This window comes from Podarcis filfolensis (genome assembly GCF_964270895.1).
Source record: "Podarcis filfolensis genome assembly, chromosome: 9".
In the NCBI taxonomy this organism is placed as follows: Eukaryota; Metazoa; Chordata; class Lepidosauria; order Squamata; family Lacertidae; genus Podarcis; species Podarcis filfolensis.
The window spans coordinates 64,603,313-64,621,125 of record NC_139610.1 but is presented as its reverse complement, the minus strand read 5'-3'; the positions used below and the strand labels follow the sequence as shown (position 1 = coordinate 64,621,125).

Genomic DNA, 17,813 nt, shown 5'->3' with positions numbered 1-17,813 from the left:
AGATTCACTATTTTCAGTTTTCATTTGCTGCATCCTATCTTCCCCACAGAACTTCCATCAGGATAATTGATTTCTTGTGTTGAATTTACAGTCTGTGGAGCTGTTTGTTAAACCTTGGAAGGCTTTCATCCTTTGTTTATTATATGTATATATAGCCTCTCCGTATACAGAGCAAAGAGAAAACTAGTACAAGGAAGTTGCCATCCACTCTAGCCAAATATGTGTGGATGGGAGTGGATCTGGCCCCTAAACCTGTATGAGCAATGTCTAGTGAAACTAAGGGACAAGGGGAGAGGAATAGTTATAGTGGGAAAATGTTTATTGACATCAGTTATGCAAAAACCATGTAAATCAATATAGTTCATGTGAATCAGAACTTGGCTATCCTGGGTTAAACCAGAGCCTAGGACTTGCGATCAGAAGCTCGGCGGTTCGAATCCCCGCGACGGGGTGAGCTCCCATCACTTGGTCCCTGCTCCTGCCAACCTAGCAGTTCGAAAGCACGTCAGAGTGCAAGTAGGTAAATAGGTACCGCTCCGGCGGGGAGGTAAACGGCGTTTCCGTGTGCTGCTCTGGTTCGCCAGAAGTGGCTTAGTCATGCTGGCCACATGACCCGGAAGCTGTATGCCAGCTCCCTCGGCCAATAAAGCGAGATGAGCGCCACAACCCCAGAGTCGGTCACGACTACCCAATGGTCAGGGGTCCCTTTACCTTTATCCCAATGCATAATTTTGAGTTTTCATACAATTTGGGTATTCAGGTATGATCAGGGTATTCAGCTTCATATGAGAACCCTATACTACCCCTTCTCAGGTGTCCACTTAGTTTACTATAAAGAAAAGGAGAATTAATTCTTTCTCTTCTCTCCCCATCTCAAATTTATAATGGTAGTTTTATGTTCTTGGGGTGTAACCAGAGACAGGAAGTGCAGATGAGAATCTCACAGACACACAGCATTCAAAGCTAGTTTATTCTGATCTTATGTTTATATTCTTCCAAAAGGCCATTTTAAGGTTCACCATGTAGTTACTGGATGATATGAAATTGTGGTGTCCCACTTGTTCAGAAAACTTCCACATATACAAATGGGCTTCGGCTTCTTTGTCCCAGTCCCCTCCACGCACCCCAAAAAGAGAGAGTTGGAAAAGGATTTATAGCAGATTTCCTGTTTATTCAGATGGTCACATTCTAGAGAGATGGAACAAGTCAAATAATATCCCAGTCTTCTTGGAGGTATTGCAGACTTTCAAGATCCACAGAACTCTTCATAGGGCTAAATTAGTATTTAGAGCATGAAGACTTAGAAAAGGCGGCTGTGTGTGAACTTCATGTTTTACTCTGCAAGATGTGTGTTAGGGTGAAGATCAAGAAAAACATCTTTTACACATGCGCTGTTGGTACTTAATTGACATAACTGAATCAGGAAATCAGAAGGTGAGACAAGCATAAAAGGGAACACCTACTACTATGATTTGGAAAGACTGCTGTTGCTCCTTATACACAAATTCAAATACATGCAGGTGTGGAATAATTGGAAGGGCAAGAAACTGGATTAACAGCTAAAAAACACTTAGATTTGTATAAGCCCACAGGTTACCTGTGTGATTTTAGAAGCTTTTTGAAAAATTCACATTACCGCTTAACATGAGCAACAACTAAATTGAACTATAAATGCCATCAAAACTCTCAACTTCCCTAAAAGATTCCTTGTTCACGCCTTCTATTGATGTCTCTCTTGAGTTGGCAAAGGGCACATTGAGGGTAACACCAGAGAGTGCAGTAGTCATCGCAGATGGATCCCTGTTAAAAAGAAATGAGGCAAATAGTAGATAATATTTGGAAAAAGAAATATTAAATACAGATGAAGAGTCAACAGGCAGCTTGGGACAAACTTCACGTGGGGCATATATTTAAATGCCTGTAACTGAACCCCAAAGCCTTTTGTAGCAAGCAGCAAGAAAGGGCAGTAAAAGTAGATGGAATCTACTGGGTGATCTTTGCAGTAGATTGCCCAGGGAATCTGGCTCCCAACTATTTAACAGTGCTAAACACAAAGACTCCTTTAAGGGACCCCTGACCATTAGGTCCAGTTGTGGCCAACTCTGGGGTTGCAGCACTCATCTCGCTTTATTGGCCGAGGGAGCCGGTGTACAGCTTCCGGGTCATGTGGCCAGCATGACTAAGCCAGTGAACCAGAGCAGCACACGGAAACACCGTTTACCTTCCCACCGGAGCGGTACCTATTTATCTACTTGCACTTTGATGTGCTTTCGAACTGCTAGATTGGCAGAAGCAGGGACCGAGCAACAGGAGCTCATCCCATTGCGGGGATTCGAACCGCCGACCTTCTGATCAGCAAGTCCTAGGCTCTGTGGTTTAACCCACAGCACCACCCACGTCCCAAAGACTCCTTACCCCCCTCTAAATTAGCTGAAATTAAGAAAACTTGAAGGGAAAACGAGGTGTGACTGCATGTGGAAAGGACACTGGTCACATCCACACTCTTAAACAGTAATTACTAAGAATCTAGAAAGTATAGTTCAAGGGTGCTGGGAATTGTAGCTCTATGACAAGATCGCCTTACAACTCTCAGCACCCCTGAGAATCTACAGCCCTATTTTGAGACAGAAAAATATAGACATTTTTTAAAAAGAATGAAAGGAAACTACAGTCCTTGGGATTCTTGGGGAAAAGCTAAAGTGGTGCAGTTAAGCCTGTGGCTTGTGTGCATTTAATAATAATAATAAATTTTTATTTATACCCCGCCCTCCCCAGCCAAAACCAGGCTCAGGGCGGGGTATAAATGAACTTCACATGTGTGGCAATTAAAAACAAAAAACATTAAAAGTGGGCAGGGTTCCGGGAAAAACGACTGGCAATCCCACTCGCCATTGAACCCAATGTGTTTGACTATACATGGTTTTGGCTTTAGGAGCAATTCCTGGGACGTAACACCCGGATAAGTTGTGGGATTACTGTAAAGAGCATTTAAATGTGTGGCATGGGTGTGACCTGTGTGCTCAAGTCTGGTACTAAAAATAAATGTGTAGGTGTGCTCAGAGGCACCTTATTCCTTAATTGTATAATAATAATAATAATTTATTTAGACCCTGCTCCTGTGGCTGGGTTGCCCCTGCCACTCTGGGCAGCTTCCATCAGGTATAAAAATAATTTTAAAAATCAAACATCAATAGTAACCATCTGATCCAATATAAAAAGTCACAATGACTTTAAAATATTCAACAATCCATTAGAATCCAATAGTAAACAGTAAAATTAAACATCAGCAAATAATTAACAGTTCACACTTATCAATTACTATAAAGAATTAGTAATGAGAGTACACGCACATACACGAGCTGCTATTTTGCACCTGAGATTCTAGTAAAAATAAAACAACTCGCTGTAGATCCTTAAAACCTGGATCTGCCCTCGCCAGGTTAGCTACACTCACCGGGATCCCATACTTGGTTCGGTAGACGGACCTCATTGCCACGCTTGTGCCGCAGAGGCAACATTCATTCATATCTGCGGCAACTTGGCATCCCAGACATACATAGCAAAATGTTCCACAGAGACCTAGACAGAAGAGAGCGTGAAGAGAGCATCACTTAGCAGAGCGTGCTGCCGGTACAAGAAAACGACAAGCTGCAGGACCGTGAACAGGCCCAAGCCACAAAAACTTTGCCAACCCCTGCCCTAGAGAATGAGATAGCCCAACCAGAAGCATTTTTACTGGGCATTGTTGGGAGTGATATAAATAGAAAGGAATATAAGCTTTTTTTATATGCAATAACAGCAGCAAGAATATTATTGGCCCAAAAATGGAAGCAAGAAAAATTACCGACGATTGAAGAATGGAGGATGAAGTTAATGGACTACGCAGACTTAGATAAACTAACAGGAAGGATTCGAAATCCTAAATTCACGGAAGACTGGAGTAAATTTACGGACTATTTGAAAAGTATTTGTGAAGATCAGACGACGTTTGTAGGTTTGCAAGAAGTTTTGTGAGGAGTATTATTGGAAGTATTGCAAAAATGGAGAAGGGGAAGGATGATTTGTTAAGAGATGTAAAGGCAATATAAAGTTAAGAAATGCATAAGAAGTGGTTAAAACGGTGGATCATCAGAGGTGCTGATGGAAGTCTAAAAAGATTGTATAAGTGATAAGTTTTGTGGTACATTTTATAATTTATATGTTAAAATGAATAAAAATTATTTAAAAAAAAAATAAGAGCATGAGCTAGCCTAGTTGTTTTACTTGATACAAGCCTGCTTCCTCTGTTTGGAATAATGAGCAATAGTTGGTTGACATGTCTTGCTTGACGCCTGTCAAGGCAGACTGCATGTACCAGTTGCATCCCTGGCATGCAACCAGTCTGTACAATTTCATTAATGCAAAGAGCAAGGGGATTTCCAACTCAGTGGAACTCAGTTCCGGCACCTCAGGTGGGGGCCGTTGCCATTAGAAGAGAACAAGGCACCAAGCAAAAACATTCTTCTTCAATATTTAATATTCTACAGTTTTTACATGTGTTTGTGGTGGTTACTGCTTTGTTACTTCTGTTTTAACCAGTGCTTTTTTTTTCTTTAAAAAAAAAGTTTAGGGGTACTCTCATTTTGACTCAAGAAAACCACCATTTTATAGTTCAAACTGGGAAAAAGAAATACAGCAAATGGACAAAAGTGCAAAGATTCACAAAATGTTTAGGGCAGGCATGTGCAAAGTCCCTTTTGGGGGCCTAACCCAGGCGATTTAATCCGGCCCCCGAGGTAGTACATGTAAAACCCTAAAAAAAAAGCTCAGCAAATTCAATCCTACTTCAACTTTGGTCAGCCCTCACGCATGTTCACTTCATCAAATCTGGCCCTCTTTGAAAAAAGTGTGGGGGTATGTGTACCCCTGTGTCCCCCCAGAAAAAAGCACTGGTTTTAACTATTGTCAGAGCTGCCCGAGGTCCCAGCTCACAAAGGACCAACGCCACTTCGTTGTTAAATACAAAAGTCTTTATTGAAGTTCAGTTTCACTTCCAGAGCCGCAGCGTGCAGCTCTACGTCTCAACTTTTAGACCGCTGATGCTCCGTCTGAGTCTCCTCCCCCCAGACACCAGCTTAAGACTCTAGCCTTACTCCACCTCTTCCTCTGTTCTTTCCGCCTCTGGTTCCGCCTGTCCGTTGGGGTCTCGCCCTTTCTAGACTCTTCTGACGCTGAATCCCCTGAGCCTTCCCCCTCCCTCCGGCGGGCTTTAGGAGCTGGTTCCCCATCCGGGTCTCCTGCTGTCCCCCGCGCCTGTACATTTGAACTTGGCACGCGCGCCCAGCCAGCAACTTTCCTCCTGACCGTTTCACTGCTGCTGTCACTGCTTCCCCCTTCGGGGAGGCTAGCTGCAACTGACCTCCCCTCCGTTGGAGGCGTGGTCAGCCCTGACTCACCTTCTCTCCCCGCCGGAGGAGACGCTGGCCCTGACACATGTGACTCTTCCCCCCCACTACGCTCTGGTGGGGAAACTGGTCCTGATCCCCCGCTGCTGCTTCAGGATTCCCCACTGGCTCCTTGCTTCTGGTGCGTCCCCCCTGGGACCCCCCTTGCCCTGACCATCGGCGCCCCCTTCTGGGAATCTTCTGATTCGCTGGAGAAGCTCATGGAATCTCTCGGGCCACTGTCATACTCCCCTACGCTGCCCTCAGATTCTTCCCCTTCGCTCTCCATTTCCTCTCTCCCCTGTGCTCCTGCTCCTGAGCCCCTGACATCCATCATTTGTGCTTTTATCTTGTGAGCAGCCCTGAGATCTTTCAATTAAGGGTGGTATATAAATCTAATTAATAAATGAATAAATGAATATATAGATATATATTAAAAGGACCCGATGGAGAACTCAGCCAGTGGAGAGAGAATTGTGCTTCCATAACGGCCATGATGAGCAAGCTCATACTTGTTTAAGGTTTGCATCCAGCCTGCATACTGAGGCTGCCTTTCCCAACTCAACCCACTGAGTAAACCACCTTAATCTCCATGACAAAGGAGAGCTATCTGTACCATAGCTACTCACATACTCCGCAGTCACTAAAACAGTCACACAAGCCTGTCTGCCAGTAGCTCTGTTGTGATGGCTGGATAACCACAACTTGTGGCTGCTGCGTGATCACTGGCTGAGGGTTCATTTTCCAGGCTGCTGATTCTAAAGAAAAGAGAGAGAGAGTGATGTTAAAATAAACAGATCTCCATTCTGAAAATACAACAATACAAATGCAAGGAACACGTCTATGCTGTGAACTGCCCTGAGCTCTTTGGATGAAGGATGCTATACAAATTTAATAAATAAAATTGTCACTGAAATTCTACTCAGTATTGATCCAGAGTAGATTCCAATGTACTGTATAGTTAGCAGAGTAAAAACTTAAACACATTGCAGGATTCCCAAAAAATAGACCAGAGGCAATTAATATTTCATCCAGCAGAGCTTGATTGAAGGCAAATAAGCATAATGGTCACTAATATAATATAATATAATACATTCAGGACTGGCACTGTCCATAAGAAATCCAGTTGCAGCAGACTTAACTTAAACTTACAATAACTTATAATAAGTCTAAACCCTCAACACTATCTATGTGCAGAACACCACACCAGATGTAAAAGAGATGGAAAGAGAAAGTGAAACCCAGGCTCCTTCTGGCCTCTTAGGACAATTAGCACGACCTTGACGGAAGAGGTAACAGAATCAGTTCAAACCATGTTATGGAAATTACTGGGGTGGGGGGGCACATCTTTAAATTAAATATTACAAATATTATGCCTGAATGTATCCTTTCAACTTGACAGCTCAGGGAAGTAACCTAGCTTTAAAAATAATATAAAATCATCTCCTTTCCCACTTTCCTCCATTCCAAAGCTATTTTCCCTTTGCAAAAGGACTCCAGGAAGTTCCCAGAGGTGACAATTGCTGGGCTCATTGTTAGCCAAAGGAAGCCAAATCTCATCACCCGACTCGCCTCAGGCTCCAGACGTGCAAAGGAACCTCTATTGTACTTTTGGGTGGTGGGTACTTAAGACATATTTGTCTATGCTAATCTTATACAGTGGTGCCTCGCAAGACGAAATTAATTCGTTCCGCAAGTTTTTTCTTCTTGCGAGTTTTTCGTCTTGCGAAGCACGGTTTCCCATAGGAATGCATTGAAAATCAATTAATGCGTTCCTATGGAGACCGCTTGCCAGGCTGGCGGTGCGGAGAAGGGCTTTTCTCCCCACCGCAAGCCTTCAGGACAGGTACGGAAACAGAGGGGAAGGCGCGCAGCGCTTCTCCTCTGTTCCTGGGGCTTGCGGTGGGAGGAGGGTTTTTCCTCCCCACCGCCAACATTCAGAACAGCATTCTGAATGTTGGCGGTGGGAAGGAAAACCCTCCTCCCACCGCAAGTCTTCAGGACAGCCTTCCGAAGGCTGGCGGCGGGAGGAGGTCTCTCCGCCCCACCGCCAGCCTTCGGAGGAGGTCCGAGGACAGTGGGGAAGACGCGCTGCGCTTCCCCGCTGTCCTGGAGATTTCCCTATGGGCTTTCGTCTTGCGAAGGAAGCCCATGGGGAAATTCGTTTTGCGAAGCGCCTCCAAAACGGAAAACCCTTTCGTCTAGCGGGTTTTTCGTCTTGCGAGGCGTTCGTCTTGCGGGGCACCACTGTACCTGAGTCTTGCCCTCCCATGTCTGCTTATGCTAATCTTGTACCAAGGACTTGTCTGGACACGTTTGCCAAGGTTAACCCCTCCCCTTTTGTGACATGTCAGTGACGTAGCAATGATGTAGCAGTGATGCTGTACGAACTGTATTCTGGGATATGGTGGGAAGTTTTAAAAGTCTTTGTCACCCCATCCTCAGGGTTCAAAATTTGCTCTTTGAACCTGTTGCGCAATAAACTCTTGGTCTACAGCTATTTGCTCCGGTTGGCTGGAATCCTTCCTTTATTCCGCAGGGACCCGCGGGCTCTGCCCGACGAGCTGGGTGACTGAGCAGCCTCACACCTAGATTTTTCCGTAACACTATACAAATTTAATAAATAAAATTGTCACTGAAATTCTACTCGATATTGATCCAGAGTAGATTCTAATGTACTGTACAGTTAGCAGAGTAAAAACTTAAACACATTGCAGGATTCCCAAAAAATAGACCAGAAGCAATTAATATTTCATCCAGCAGAGCTTGATTGAAGGCAAATAAGCATAATGGTCACTAATATAATATAATACATTCGGGATTGGCACTGTCCATAAGAAATCCAGTTGCAGCAGACTTAACTTAAACTTACAATAACTTAAGTCTAAACCCTTAACACTATCTATGTATAGAGCACCACACCAGAAGTAAAAGAGCTGGAAAGAGAAAGTGAAACCCAGGCTCCTTCTGGCCTCTTATGATAGTCAGCATGACCTTGACGGAAGATATAACAGAAGTAGTTTAATCCTGCTGTACTCAGCTTCTCTGAAGGTACTCAGTGCTTTTTTCTGGGGGATGCAGGGGTATGCATGCCCCTAAACATTTTGTGAATATCTGTACTTTTGTCCATTTACTCCCCACCCCCCCAATTTGAACTCTAAAAGGGTGATTTTCTTGAGTCAAAATGAGAGTACTCCTAAACATTTTTTTTAGAAAAAAAAAAGCACTGGGCATAACCCAAACAGCATGCACTTTCTGCTTGCTTCTTTCACACAGAGAAGCTTCCAGAAGCTTCCAGAACCCTCTTGAATTAATTAGAATGGGAAAGATCTCTACACATCAGATCAATACTTTCTGCATTAAGAAATGCAAAGTGAAAATGCCTGCCCCCTTCTGCCTAGCCACACTACTTCTTGTAGACCAGATGTTGCCTCCCTATCTGACCCACAGATCCCCCTTCCTTCCCCCATGGCAGTTAGGCTTAAAACCGTTAGACAGTACCAGGAACAGTGCGGAAAGAGGTTTGTTTAAAAAAAAGGTACAGCAAGCCACCAGCAAAGAAGCCTAGAAAAAACAGCAAAGAGTCTTATGGCACCTTGAAGACGAATGTATTGATTTTGTTAGTCTTTAAGGTGTCACAAAACTCTTCATTTTTGCTGCAGCAGATAAACACAGTTGCCTTCCCTGGAACTAGAACTAAACACTAACCAGGGACAAGTCTGAGGTGTGTTGAATGATATACCACGTTAAAAGCAACTAGAGCAACAGGCTGGGCTTCACTTTTGCACATAGCTGTCAACATTTCCATTTTTTTAAGGGAAATTCCCTTATTCCAAATAGGATTCCTCACAAGAAAAGGGAAAAGTTGACAGCTTCGCCCTTGCATGGCACACCTGAAATAAGGGAGGGCACTCTTAGGCATCTTCAAGCAGAGCATGTGTTGTCACCAGTGAGAATTGGGAGAAACTAATAACAGGCATCTTTGCAGGTTTGCAATATGCACTGTATTTTTCGCTCTATAGGACGCACCTTGTTTTAGAGGGGGAGAATGGGGGAAAAAAATTCTCCCCCTCTCTGCTCAGCGCCCCTTCAGCGAAGCGGTAGGAGAAATGGAGCCCCTTCCATTTCTCCTCCCGCTTCGCTGAAGGGGCGCTGCGCAGAGAGGGAAAACTGTGCGGCGCCTCTCCAGCGAAGAAGCCTGGAGAGCAAGAGGGTTCGGTGTGCACCAACCCCTCTCGCTCTCCAGGCTTCAGGCGGTTATCCGCAAGCCTTCGGAGCACAGCGGGAACTCCTGCTGCGCTCCGAACGCTTGCAGATAGCTGCCTGAAGCCTCCGGAGCGCAGCAGGAATTCCCACTGCGCTCTGGGGGCTTCAGGTGGCTTCAGCAAAAGCAACGCGAAGCCTCCGAAGCGTGGAGGGAGCGCTCCCTCTGCGCTTCGGAGGCTTCGCGTTGCTATCGCTGAAGCCAAGGAGCCTGCATTCGCTCCATAGGATGCACACACATTTCCCCTTAATTTTTGGAGGGGGCAAAGTGCGTCCTATAGAGCGAAAAATACAGTATCACACGTGTGTGGCAGCTCCTACTATCCACACTATGTGAATCTCATGATACCTGAGTGCTTAACTTGTCACCTTTAATCTGGGGAGGGTGTCAGCCCACCATTATGGGTGGAGTATCCAGAGTCAGGTGGGGAGGACACAGCCTTGCCCAGGCATAGGCAAAATCGACCCTCCAGAAGTTTCGGGACTACAACTCCCATCATCCCTTAGCTAACAGGACCAGTGGTCAGGGATGATTGGAGTTGTAGTCCATAAACGTCTGGAGGGCCGAATTTGCCTAGGCCTGGCCTTGCCTCTCAGGACTCCTTGGGGCTCCCATGGGTAGGAGCACCCCAGTGGCATGCGGTCAGTGGACTAGGCGACTACACTAGTCCCCTAAATGTCCCCAGTAAATTAGAGTATTAAAGTATTAATGCCTGCCACCTTCTTCCCAAAGCCCAGGAAGCTTCTGTCTAGCTCAGGGAAGGAGACACGATGCTCCAAAAGGGTCCAAGAGCCCTCCCACCACCTTTCCAAAAACTGCCCCCCCCCCGGCTTTGGGAAGGAGACAGAAGGGCTCCAGAATCCTGTCAGAGGCCGGACGCCTCCTTCCCAAAGCCTGGGAAGCTTAGGGAGGGAGGTGCGATGCTCACATGCGCAACATCACGCAGCCCCCTCCCCAAATTGGCCTTACAAGCTGGCGCCTCAGGCCCTAACTGTTCCCCTATGAAAAAATTCAGTGCACACCCCTGGAACACACACATTCTCCCTGATGCAGTGAGCACCTGCACACTCAACCATCTCGGTCTCCTAAGCCCCCTGACTATAAAAGCATGGGGTGTGTGTGTGGAGGGAACAACTCTGTTGCATCCATGCCGTTCGGAACGCTTTGGACTCTTCAAACTTGGATTGCTGCTTCAAGCCCAGCTCCCCTCACCCTGCCGGAGCAAAGCAGCTGCTGGGACTTCTGCTGCTCAGCTTGTTGCTCTTCTCTGCCTCGGTAATAATAATAATAATAATAATAATAATAATAATAATAATAATAATTTATTTATACCCCACCTATCTGGCTGAGTTTCCCCAGCCACTCTGGGCGGCTCCCAATCGAAAATTAAAAACAATACAGCATTAAATATTAAAAACTTCCCTAAACAGGGCTGCCTTCAGATTTCTTTTAAAGATAAGATAGCTGCTTATTTCCTTCACATCTGAAGGGAGGAAGTTCTACAGGGCGGGCGCCACTACCAAGAAGGCCCTCTGTCTGGTTCCCTGTAACCTCACTTCTCACAGGGAGGGAACCGCCAGAAGGCCCTCAGCGCTGGATCTCAGTGTCCGGGCTGAACGATGGGGGTGGAGACGCTCCTTCAGGTATACAGGACTGAGGCTGTTTAGGGCTTTAAAGGTCAGCACCAACACTTTGAATTGTGCTCGGAAACATACTGGGAGCCAATGCAGATCTCTCAGGACCAGTGTTATGTGGTCCCGGCATCCACTCCCAGTCACCAGTCTAGCTGCCGCAATCTGGATTAATTGCAGTTTCCGGGTCACTTTCAAAAGTAGCCCCTCGTAGAGTGCATTGCAGTAGTTCAAGTGGGAGATAAGTAGAGCATGCACCACTCTGGCGAGACAGTCTGCAGGCAGGTAGGGTCTCAGTCTGAGTACCAAGTGGAGTTGGTAGATAGCTGCCCTGGACACAGAATTAACCTCCACCTCCATGGACAGCTGTGAGTCCAAAATGACTCCCAGGCTGCTCACCAGGTCCTTCAGGGGCACAGTTACCCCATTCAGAACCAGGGAGTCCCCCACACCTGCCTGCCCCCTGTCCCCCCAAAAAAGAATTCTTCTGTCTTGTCAGGATTCAACCTCAGTCTGTTAGCCACCATCCACCCTCCAACCGCCTCCAGACACTCACACAGGACCTTCACTGCCTTCACTGGTTCTGATTTAAAAGAGAGGTACAGCTGGGTGTCATCTACTGATGAACACCCAGCCCAAACCCCCGGATGATCTCTTATTTCCTCTCAGATAAGAGCATCTATCTGAACTGAAGCCAATATGGCCGGAACGCTCCCCAGTTATTCTCTGTTTTCCTCAGTTATTGTAGAACCACCAAAGCCCTTCTAAATTTTGCATACGTGCCCCTTTTCAACTGGGATGCATGAAGAAAATGTAATCCAGATATTCCTGGTTTACATCTGTCTCTTTCAGTAGTCAGTTCTGCTGCAGCATGGCATGGGCATGTTTAGACAACCTTAAGTTGAGATGCACTCTTGATAAACCTAAATTACCAGCACTGATAACAGGTTACGTTTCCCCCTTCTTTTTCCTGGAAGGTTATGTTAGCTTATTGCAGCATCCATTTCCAGGAGTTCCCTCTATCAGCTCATTCCTCTTTTCAAGCAAAATCAGACAGTAACGCCACACACGCCACTTACCAAGTGTTTCGAAAGCGACAGGTCCCTTCGGAGGCTGGTGTCACTATAGAGATACTTCAGTTCAGCAAGCAACCTTTGTCGGTTTAAGGAAGTTGATGGCAAAAAGAAACCCACACAATAATGAAACTGCTTTTGTTTGTTCCGCTGGGCATAATAAACTGGTATCAACTTGCAGACTGGTTACCAGGTGGTGCATTTTTTGTGTTAATAGCAAAGGTGGATCTTAGTAGATGCAGAAAAAGATCATGAGGAGCCACCATTTCTTGGGGACCTGCAGACCCTCCCAGTGTCCCTATTTTCCAGGGACATTCCCGGATTTACAGAAGCCATCCCAGTTTCTGATTTGATCCTGGAATATCCCATTTCTCCTTAGGACATCCCTACTTTCATCGGAGAAATGTTGGAGAGCATAGAGATAAACTCACTTAAGGTCATAAGGACCTTAAGGTCATAATGTCAAAAGGTGGCGCTGTGGGTTAAACCACAGAGCCTAGGACTTGCCGATCAGAAGGTCAGCGGTTCGAATCCCCGCCACAGGGTTAGCTCCCGTTGCTCAGTCCCTCCTCCTGCCAACCTAGCAGTTCGAAAGCAGGTCAAAGTGCAAGTAGATAAATAGGTACCGCTCCGGCGGGAAGGTAAACGGTGTTTCCGTGTGTTGCTTTGGTTCGCCAGAAGCGGCATAGTCATGCTGGCCACATGACCTGGAAGCTGTACGCCGGCTCCCTTGGCCAATAAAGCAAGATGAGCGCCGCAACCCCAGAGTCGGCCACGACTGGACCTAATGGTCAGGGGTCCCTTTAAGGTCATAACACTGAGTCACTGATGCTATCTTTGGGTGTGTTATATATTTCAAGGCCTATTTCTAGACATCCTTTTTACTGTGCACCCATAATTATTTGCACTCATGGTGCTGTTGGGGCTGATTCGCATCCATTTGTCTTGGGACACAATGGAAGAGTACGCTTTTGCAGGTGAAGTCAAACTGCTGGAGAATTACAGCGCCTGCTGTGGCTGTAGAGACCAATACAGGAAAGACATGTTTTGTTGCAGGTGGGGCAGACGAAGGCATCCAGTTGTGCTGATCAAGGTGTGCCTCGATGTTTCTTCTCTCTGCGCTCCTCCCAGCGGACATTTCTCCTCTGGTCACTGCTGTGGTCACAACCTGTCTGTCTGTTCCCACATGGAAGGGTTGACGTTGCTAGACTTCATGTCACGTTAGCAGACATCTTTGTAACACAGAGTTGGTGTGCCAACAGGCCTGGTGCCTGAAGCCAGCTCCCCGTAGACCAGGTCCTTGGGGATCCTACCATCTTCCATTCTGTGGGCATCACCAAGCCAGAGCAGATGTATATCTAAAGGAGCATCTCCACCCAACATCGTTCTACCCGGACACTGAGGTCCAGCGCCGAGGGCCTTCTGGCGGTTCCCTCACTGCGAGAAGCCAAGTTACAGGGAACCAGGCAGAGGGCCTTCTCGGTAGTGGCACCTGCCCTGTGGAACACCCTCCCACCAGATGTCAAAGAGAACAACTACCAGACTTTTAGAAGACATCTGAAGGCAGCCCTGTTTAGGGAAGTTTTTAATGTTTAATAGATTATTGCATTTTAATATTCTGTTGGAAGCCACCCAGAGTGGCTGGGGAAACTCAGTCAGATGGGCGGGGTATAAATAATAAACTATTATTATTATGTCGCTGAGACCGGAGTGTGAACATGCTGGGAATGTGAGCTTGAGAGAGCACTTGTTTAAGACTCTGTCCTGCCATGCCATGCCCAAAATCTTCCTAACGCCGTGCACAATGAAGGCATTGAGGCATCGCTCCTGGTGGGTGCAAGCTGCCCACATCTCATTACCATCAAGCACATACCCGCCAACATTTCTCCGATGAGTATAGGGACGTCCCATTCCATAATGATAATTTTACTATTTATACCCCACACATCTTACTGGGTTGCCCCAGCCACTCCGGGCAGCTTCCAACATACAGTGGAACCTCAGTTTTCGAGCATCTTGGAAGCCGAACAATTCGGAACCTGAATGTCGAAAACCCAGAAGTAATCGCTTCCGTTTTCAAACATGCCTGAGAAGTCGAGGCATGTTTCTCCATTTTTTCAATGGATTTTGCCAACTGCCCATGGATCCTCGGTTTTGGAAGTCGAACGGTCTTCTGGAACAGATTACGTTCGAAAACCGATGTTCCACTGTATATAAAAACATAACAAAACATTAAACATTTAAAAACCTTCCCTATACAGGGCTGCCTTCAGATGGCTCAGGGGTCAGATAACTCCATACCCTCCAACATTTCTCCAGTGAAAATAGGGATGTCCTAAGGAAAAGTGGTGGGACATGGGTGGCGCTGTGGGTTAAACCACAGAGCCTAGGACTTGCCGATCAGAAGGTCTGCGGTTCGAATCCCCGTGACGGGGTGAGCTCCTGTTGCTCGGTCCCTGCTCCTGCCAACCTAGCAGTTCGAAAGCACATCAAAGTGCAAGTAGATAAATAGGTACCACTCTGGTGGGAAGGTAAACGGCGTTTCCGTGCGCTGCTCTGGTTCGCCAGAAGCTGTACGCCGGCTCCCTCGGCCAGTAAAGTGAGATGAGTGCCACAACCCCAGAGTCGGTCACGACTGGACCTAATGGTCAGGGGTCCCTTTACCTTTACTTTAAGGAAAAGTGGGACATTCGGGGATCAAATCAGGGATGGCTTCTCTAAATCAGGGACGTCCCTAGAAAATAGGGACCCTTGGAGGGTCTGATAAGCATCGTGCTCAACATGCAAGCCTGGTAGACCTTCATATTTGGGCAGGCACACAATCCGCTTTCAATACTGTTTTTCGGAAGAAGAAGGGGGAAAGAGGTGGAGGGGGGAAAGGTGAGTGGGGGTGGGGTCGGGTGGCGATGTTTCTATTTTACTTAGTATATGTAGGGTTTGGTGTCAGCGTTGCTTGTGCAGGTTCTTTGCTGTTCACTTGTGTTCCTTTGGTGGTGAGAGAGGTTGGGGTTGGCCAAAGTTCTTAACCTGAGGTACTATTTCTGGGTTAGCGAGTCTGTAACCTGAAGCGTCTGTAACCTGAGGTACCACTGTATGTGATAGCACTGGGGCAGCACTGCAGAACAAACCAAAGTCGAATAAAGGCACCCCTAATTCACTATTGTTGTGTCAAGGGAATGCTGCAGAATGCACCCAGAATAAAATCGCCAGTCTGGAAGGACCACAAGTCTCTAATGCTCCTGGGCCAGCTTTTCCTGTCGATGAGGAAAGTTTTATCTGTTGAATTTCCGCATGCCCTGAGGCACAAGAGCCCTGTGGAAACTCAGCGGCTAGGGTTGATGGGAGATGCAGTGCAAAACATCTGGAGGGCACCAGGTTGGGGAAGACTGTCCTACAAGGAAGCAATGCGCTTGTTCACGGGCCGTTTGCTCTTCCTTTCCTTGTGTACCTGCAAACATTGCTTGGTTTCTGTTAACTTTATTTGCTCCCTGCCCCCTTTTTTGTGTTCTGCGAAGGAATAGAAAGGGCTTGTCTGTGTATCTTTCACTGATCGTGGCAAACAGGAAAGGCAGGTTAGCAACTCCCCTCCGTGGTAGAAGGAAACTGGCACATATTAAAAATCAAAGAAAATTAGGAGGGGATCATGCAAGGCCGAGTGGTTCATTGCAGCTGGTGAGCACATGGCTGACTGACAGCTTTACCCTCCATGAATAATGGGGCACAGGGGCACCATCTGAGGGGAGGGGAGGGGAGGGGAGGGTCCCCCCCCCAATTTTCAAGGAGGGAGCCAGCCCCCCTCAATATTCCATGGCAGTGTGCACACATTGTGCAGTACCCGCCTGCACAATTGCGGGTGCAACCAGTGCACCTGGTGGGGGGATATTGATGGCCAGGGATGTGGGTGGCACTGTGGTCTAAACCACTGAGCCTCTTGGGCTTGTCAATCAGAAGGTCGGCGGTTCGAATCCCTGTGATGAGGTGAGCTCCCGTTGCTCTGTCCCAGCTCCTGCCAACCTAGCAGTTCAAAAGCACGCCAGCGCAAGTAGATAAATAGGTACCGCTGTGGCAGGAAGGTAAACGGCGTTTCCATGCGCTCTGGTTTCCATCATGGTGTTTCATTGCGCCAGAAGTGGTTTAGTCATGCTGGCCACATGACCCGGAAAGCTGTCTGTGGACAAACGCCGTTTGTCAGCCTGAAAGCGAGATGAGCGCCGCAACCCCATAGTCGCCTTTTACTGGTCCTTTGCCATTTACCTTTTATTGATGGCCACCATCTTGGATGGCTTCAAAATAAAATTAAAAAGTTCATGGAGGACAAGGCTATTCCTGGTTACTAGCCACTCTTGGCTATGTTCTACACCCACCATCAGAGGCATTGCGTCCCTGAACACCTGTTGCTGGAGACTCACAAGTGTGGAGAGTGAGAATGAGATGCTGGACTACAGGGGCCATTGGCCTGGTCCAACATGCTCTTCTTATGTTCTTGTTTAACTAGGCAGGAGCCTACAGGAGAACTCTGGTGGTCGCCCAATGCTACTCTCCAGAGTGCCCTTGGAGATAGGAGAGGAAGCACTATGAAATGGTCCCTCGTCTCCCAAATCCTAAAGGTGGTTCAGGGGCCTAATGTGACCCATGATACTGAAAGCCGCTGAGAGGTCAAAGAGAACCAACAGGGCTGCACTTCCGCCATGACTCTCCCAACAAAACTCATGGATCAGAGTTGTTATGTATTGAAGTTCTCACCCTGGCCACCGGGGGGGGATTGTGTATACTGTGGTACCTCGGGTTAAGAACTTAATTCATTCTGGAAGTCCGTACTTAACCTGAAACTGTTCTTAACCTGAAGCACCACTTTAGCTAATGTGGTCTCCCACTGCTGCTTCACCGCCGGAGCACGATTTCTGTTCTCATCCTGAAGCAAAGTTCTTAACCCGAGGTACTATTTCTGGGTTAGCGGAGTCTGTAACCTGAAGTGTCTGTAACCTGAAGTGTCTGTAACTCAAGGTACCACTGTATAGTTTTCACTCAGGTCCATGTAAGTTAATTTAGGTGGGAAACCCTGGGCTGTTGTAGTTACAGTGTTGACAGCTGGCTGCCTATAAAAGCAGGCCAGCTGAGCTGCTTGCTCTTCAGTTCAGTTCCAGCTTTGTTGTTGTTGTTGTTGTTGTTGTTTAGTCGTTTAGTCGTGTCCGACTCTTCGTGACCCCATGGACCAGAGCACGCCAGGCACTCCTGTCTTCCAGTGCCTCCCGCAGTTTGGTCAAACTCATGCTGGTAGCTTCGAGAACACTGTCCAACCATCTCGTCCTCTGTCGTCCCCTTCTCCTTCTGCCCTCCATCTTTCCCAACATCAGGGTCTTTTCCAGGGAGTCTTCTCTTCTCATGAGATGGCCACAGTATTGGAGCCTCAGCTTCAGGATCT

The 17,813-nt window shown here is 47.0% G+C and overlaps 1 protein-coding gene and 1 long non-coding RNA gene across 3 annotated transcripts in view; one reads left to right on the top strand and one right to left on the bottom strand.

Moving 5' to 3' along the window:
- Positions 1–1,150: 1,150 nt before the first annotated feature.
- Positions 1,151–12,520, bottom strand: LOC310742476 (placenta-specific gene 8 protein-like). 2 transcript variants are annotated; one of them, XM_083572017.1, is made up of 4 exons: positions 12,398–12,520; positions 6,053–6,181; positions 3,455–3,579; positions 1,151–1,800 (listed from the first exon to the last, which is right to left on the bottom strand). In XM_083572017.1, the coding sequence occupies exons 2-4, from the start codon at positions 6,162–6,164 to the stop codon at positions 1,696–1,698; spliced, it is 342 nt and encodes a 113-aa protein (XP_083428143.1). In that variant the 5' UTR covers positions 6,165–6,181; positions 12,398–12,520; the 3' UTR covers positions 1,151–1,695. The 2 variants fall into 2 exon arrangements, with proteins under 2 accessions (XP_083428143.1, XP_083428142.1); XM_083572016.1 differs by lacking the exon at positions 12,398–12,520 and adding an exon at positions 7,677–7,785.
- A 4,334-nt stretch (positions 12,521–16,854) lies between these two features.
- Positions 16,855–17,813, top strand: part of LOC310742573 — a 403,250-nt gene continuing 402,291 nt past the window's right edge. The window contains exon 1 of the long non-coding RNA XR_014538571.1: positions 16,855–17,167. This is a non-coding gene — a long non-coding RNA (uncharacterized lncRNA). The remainder of the gene's footprint in view (positions 17,168–17,813) is intronic.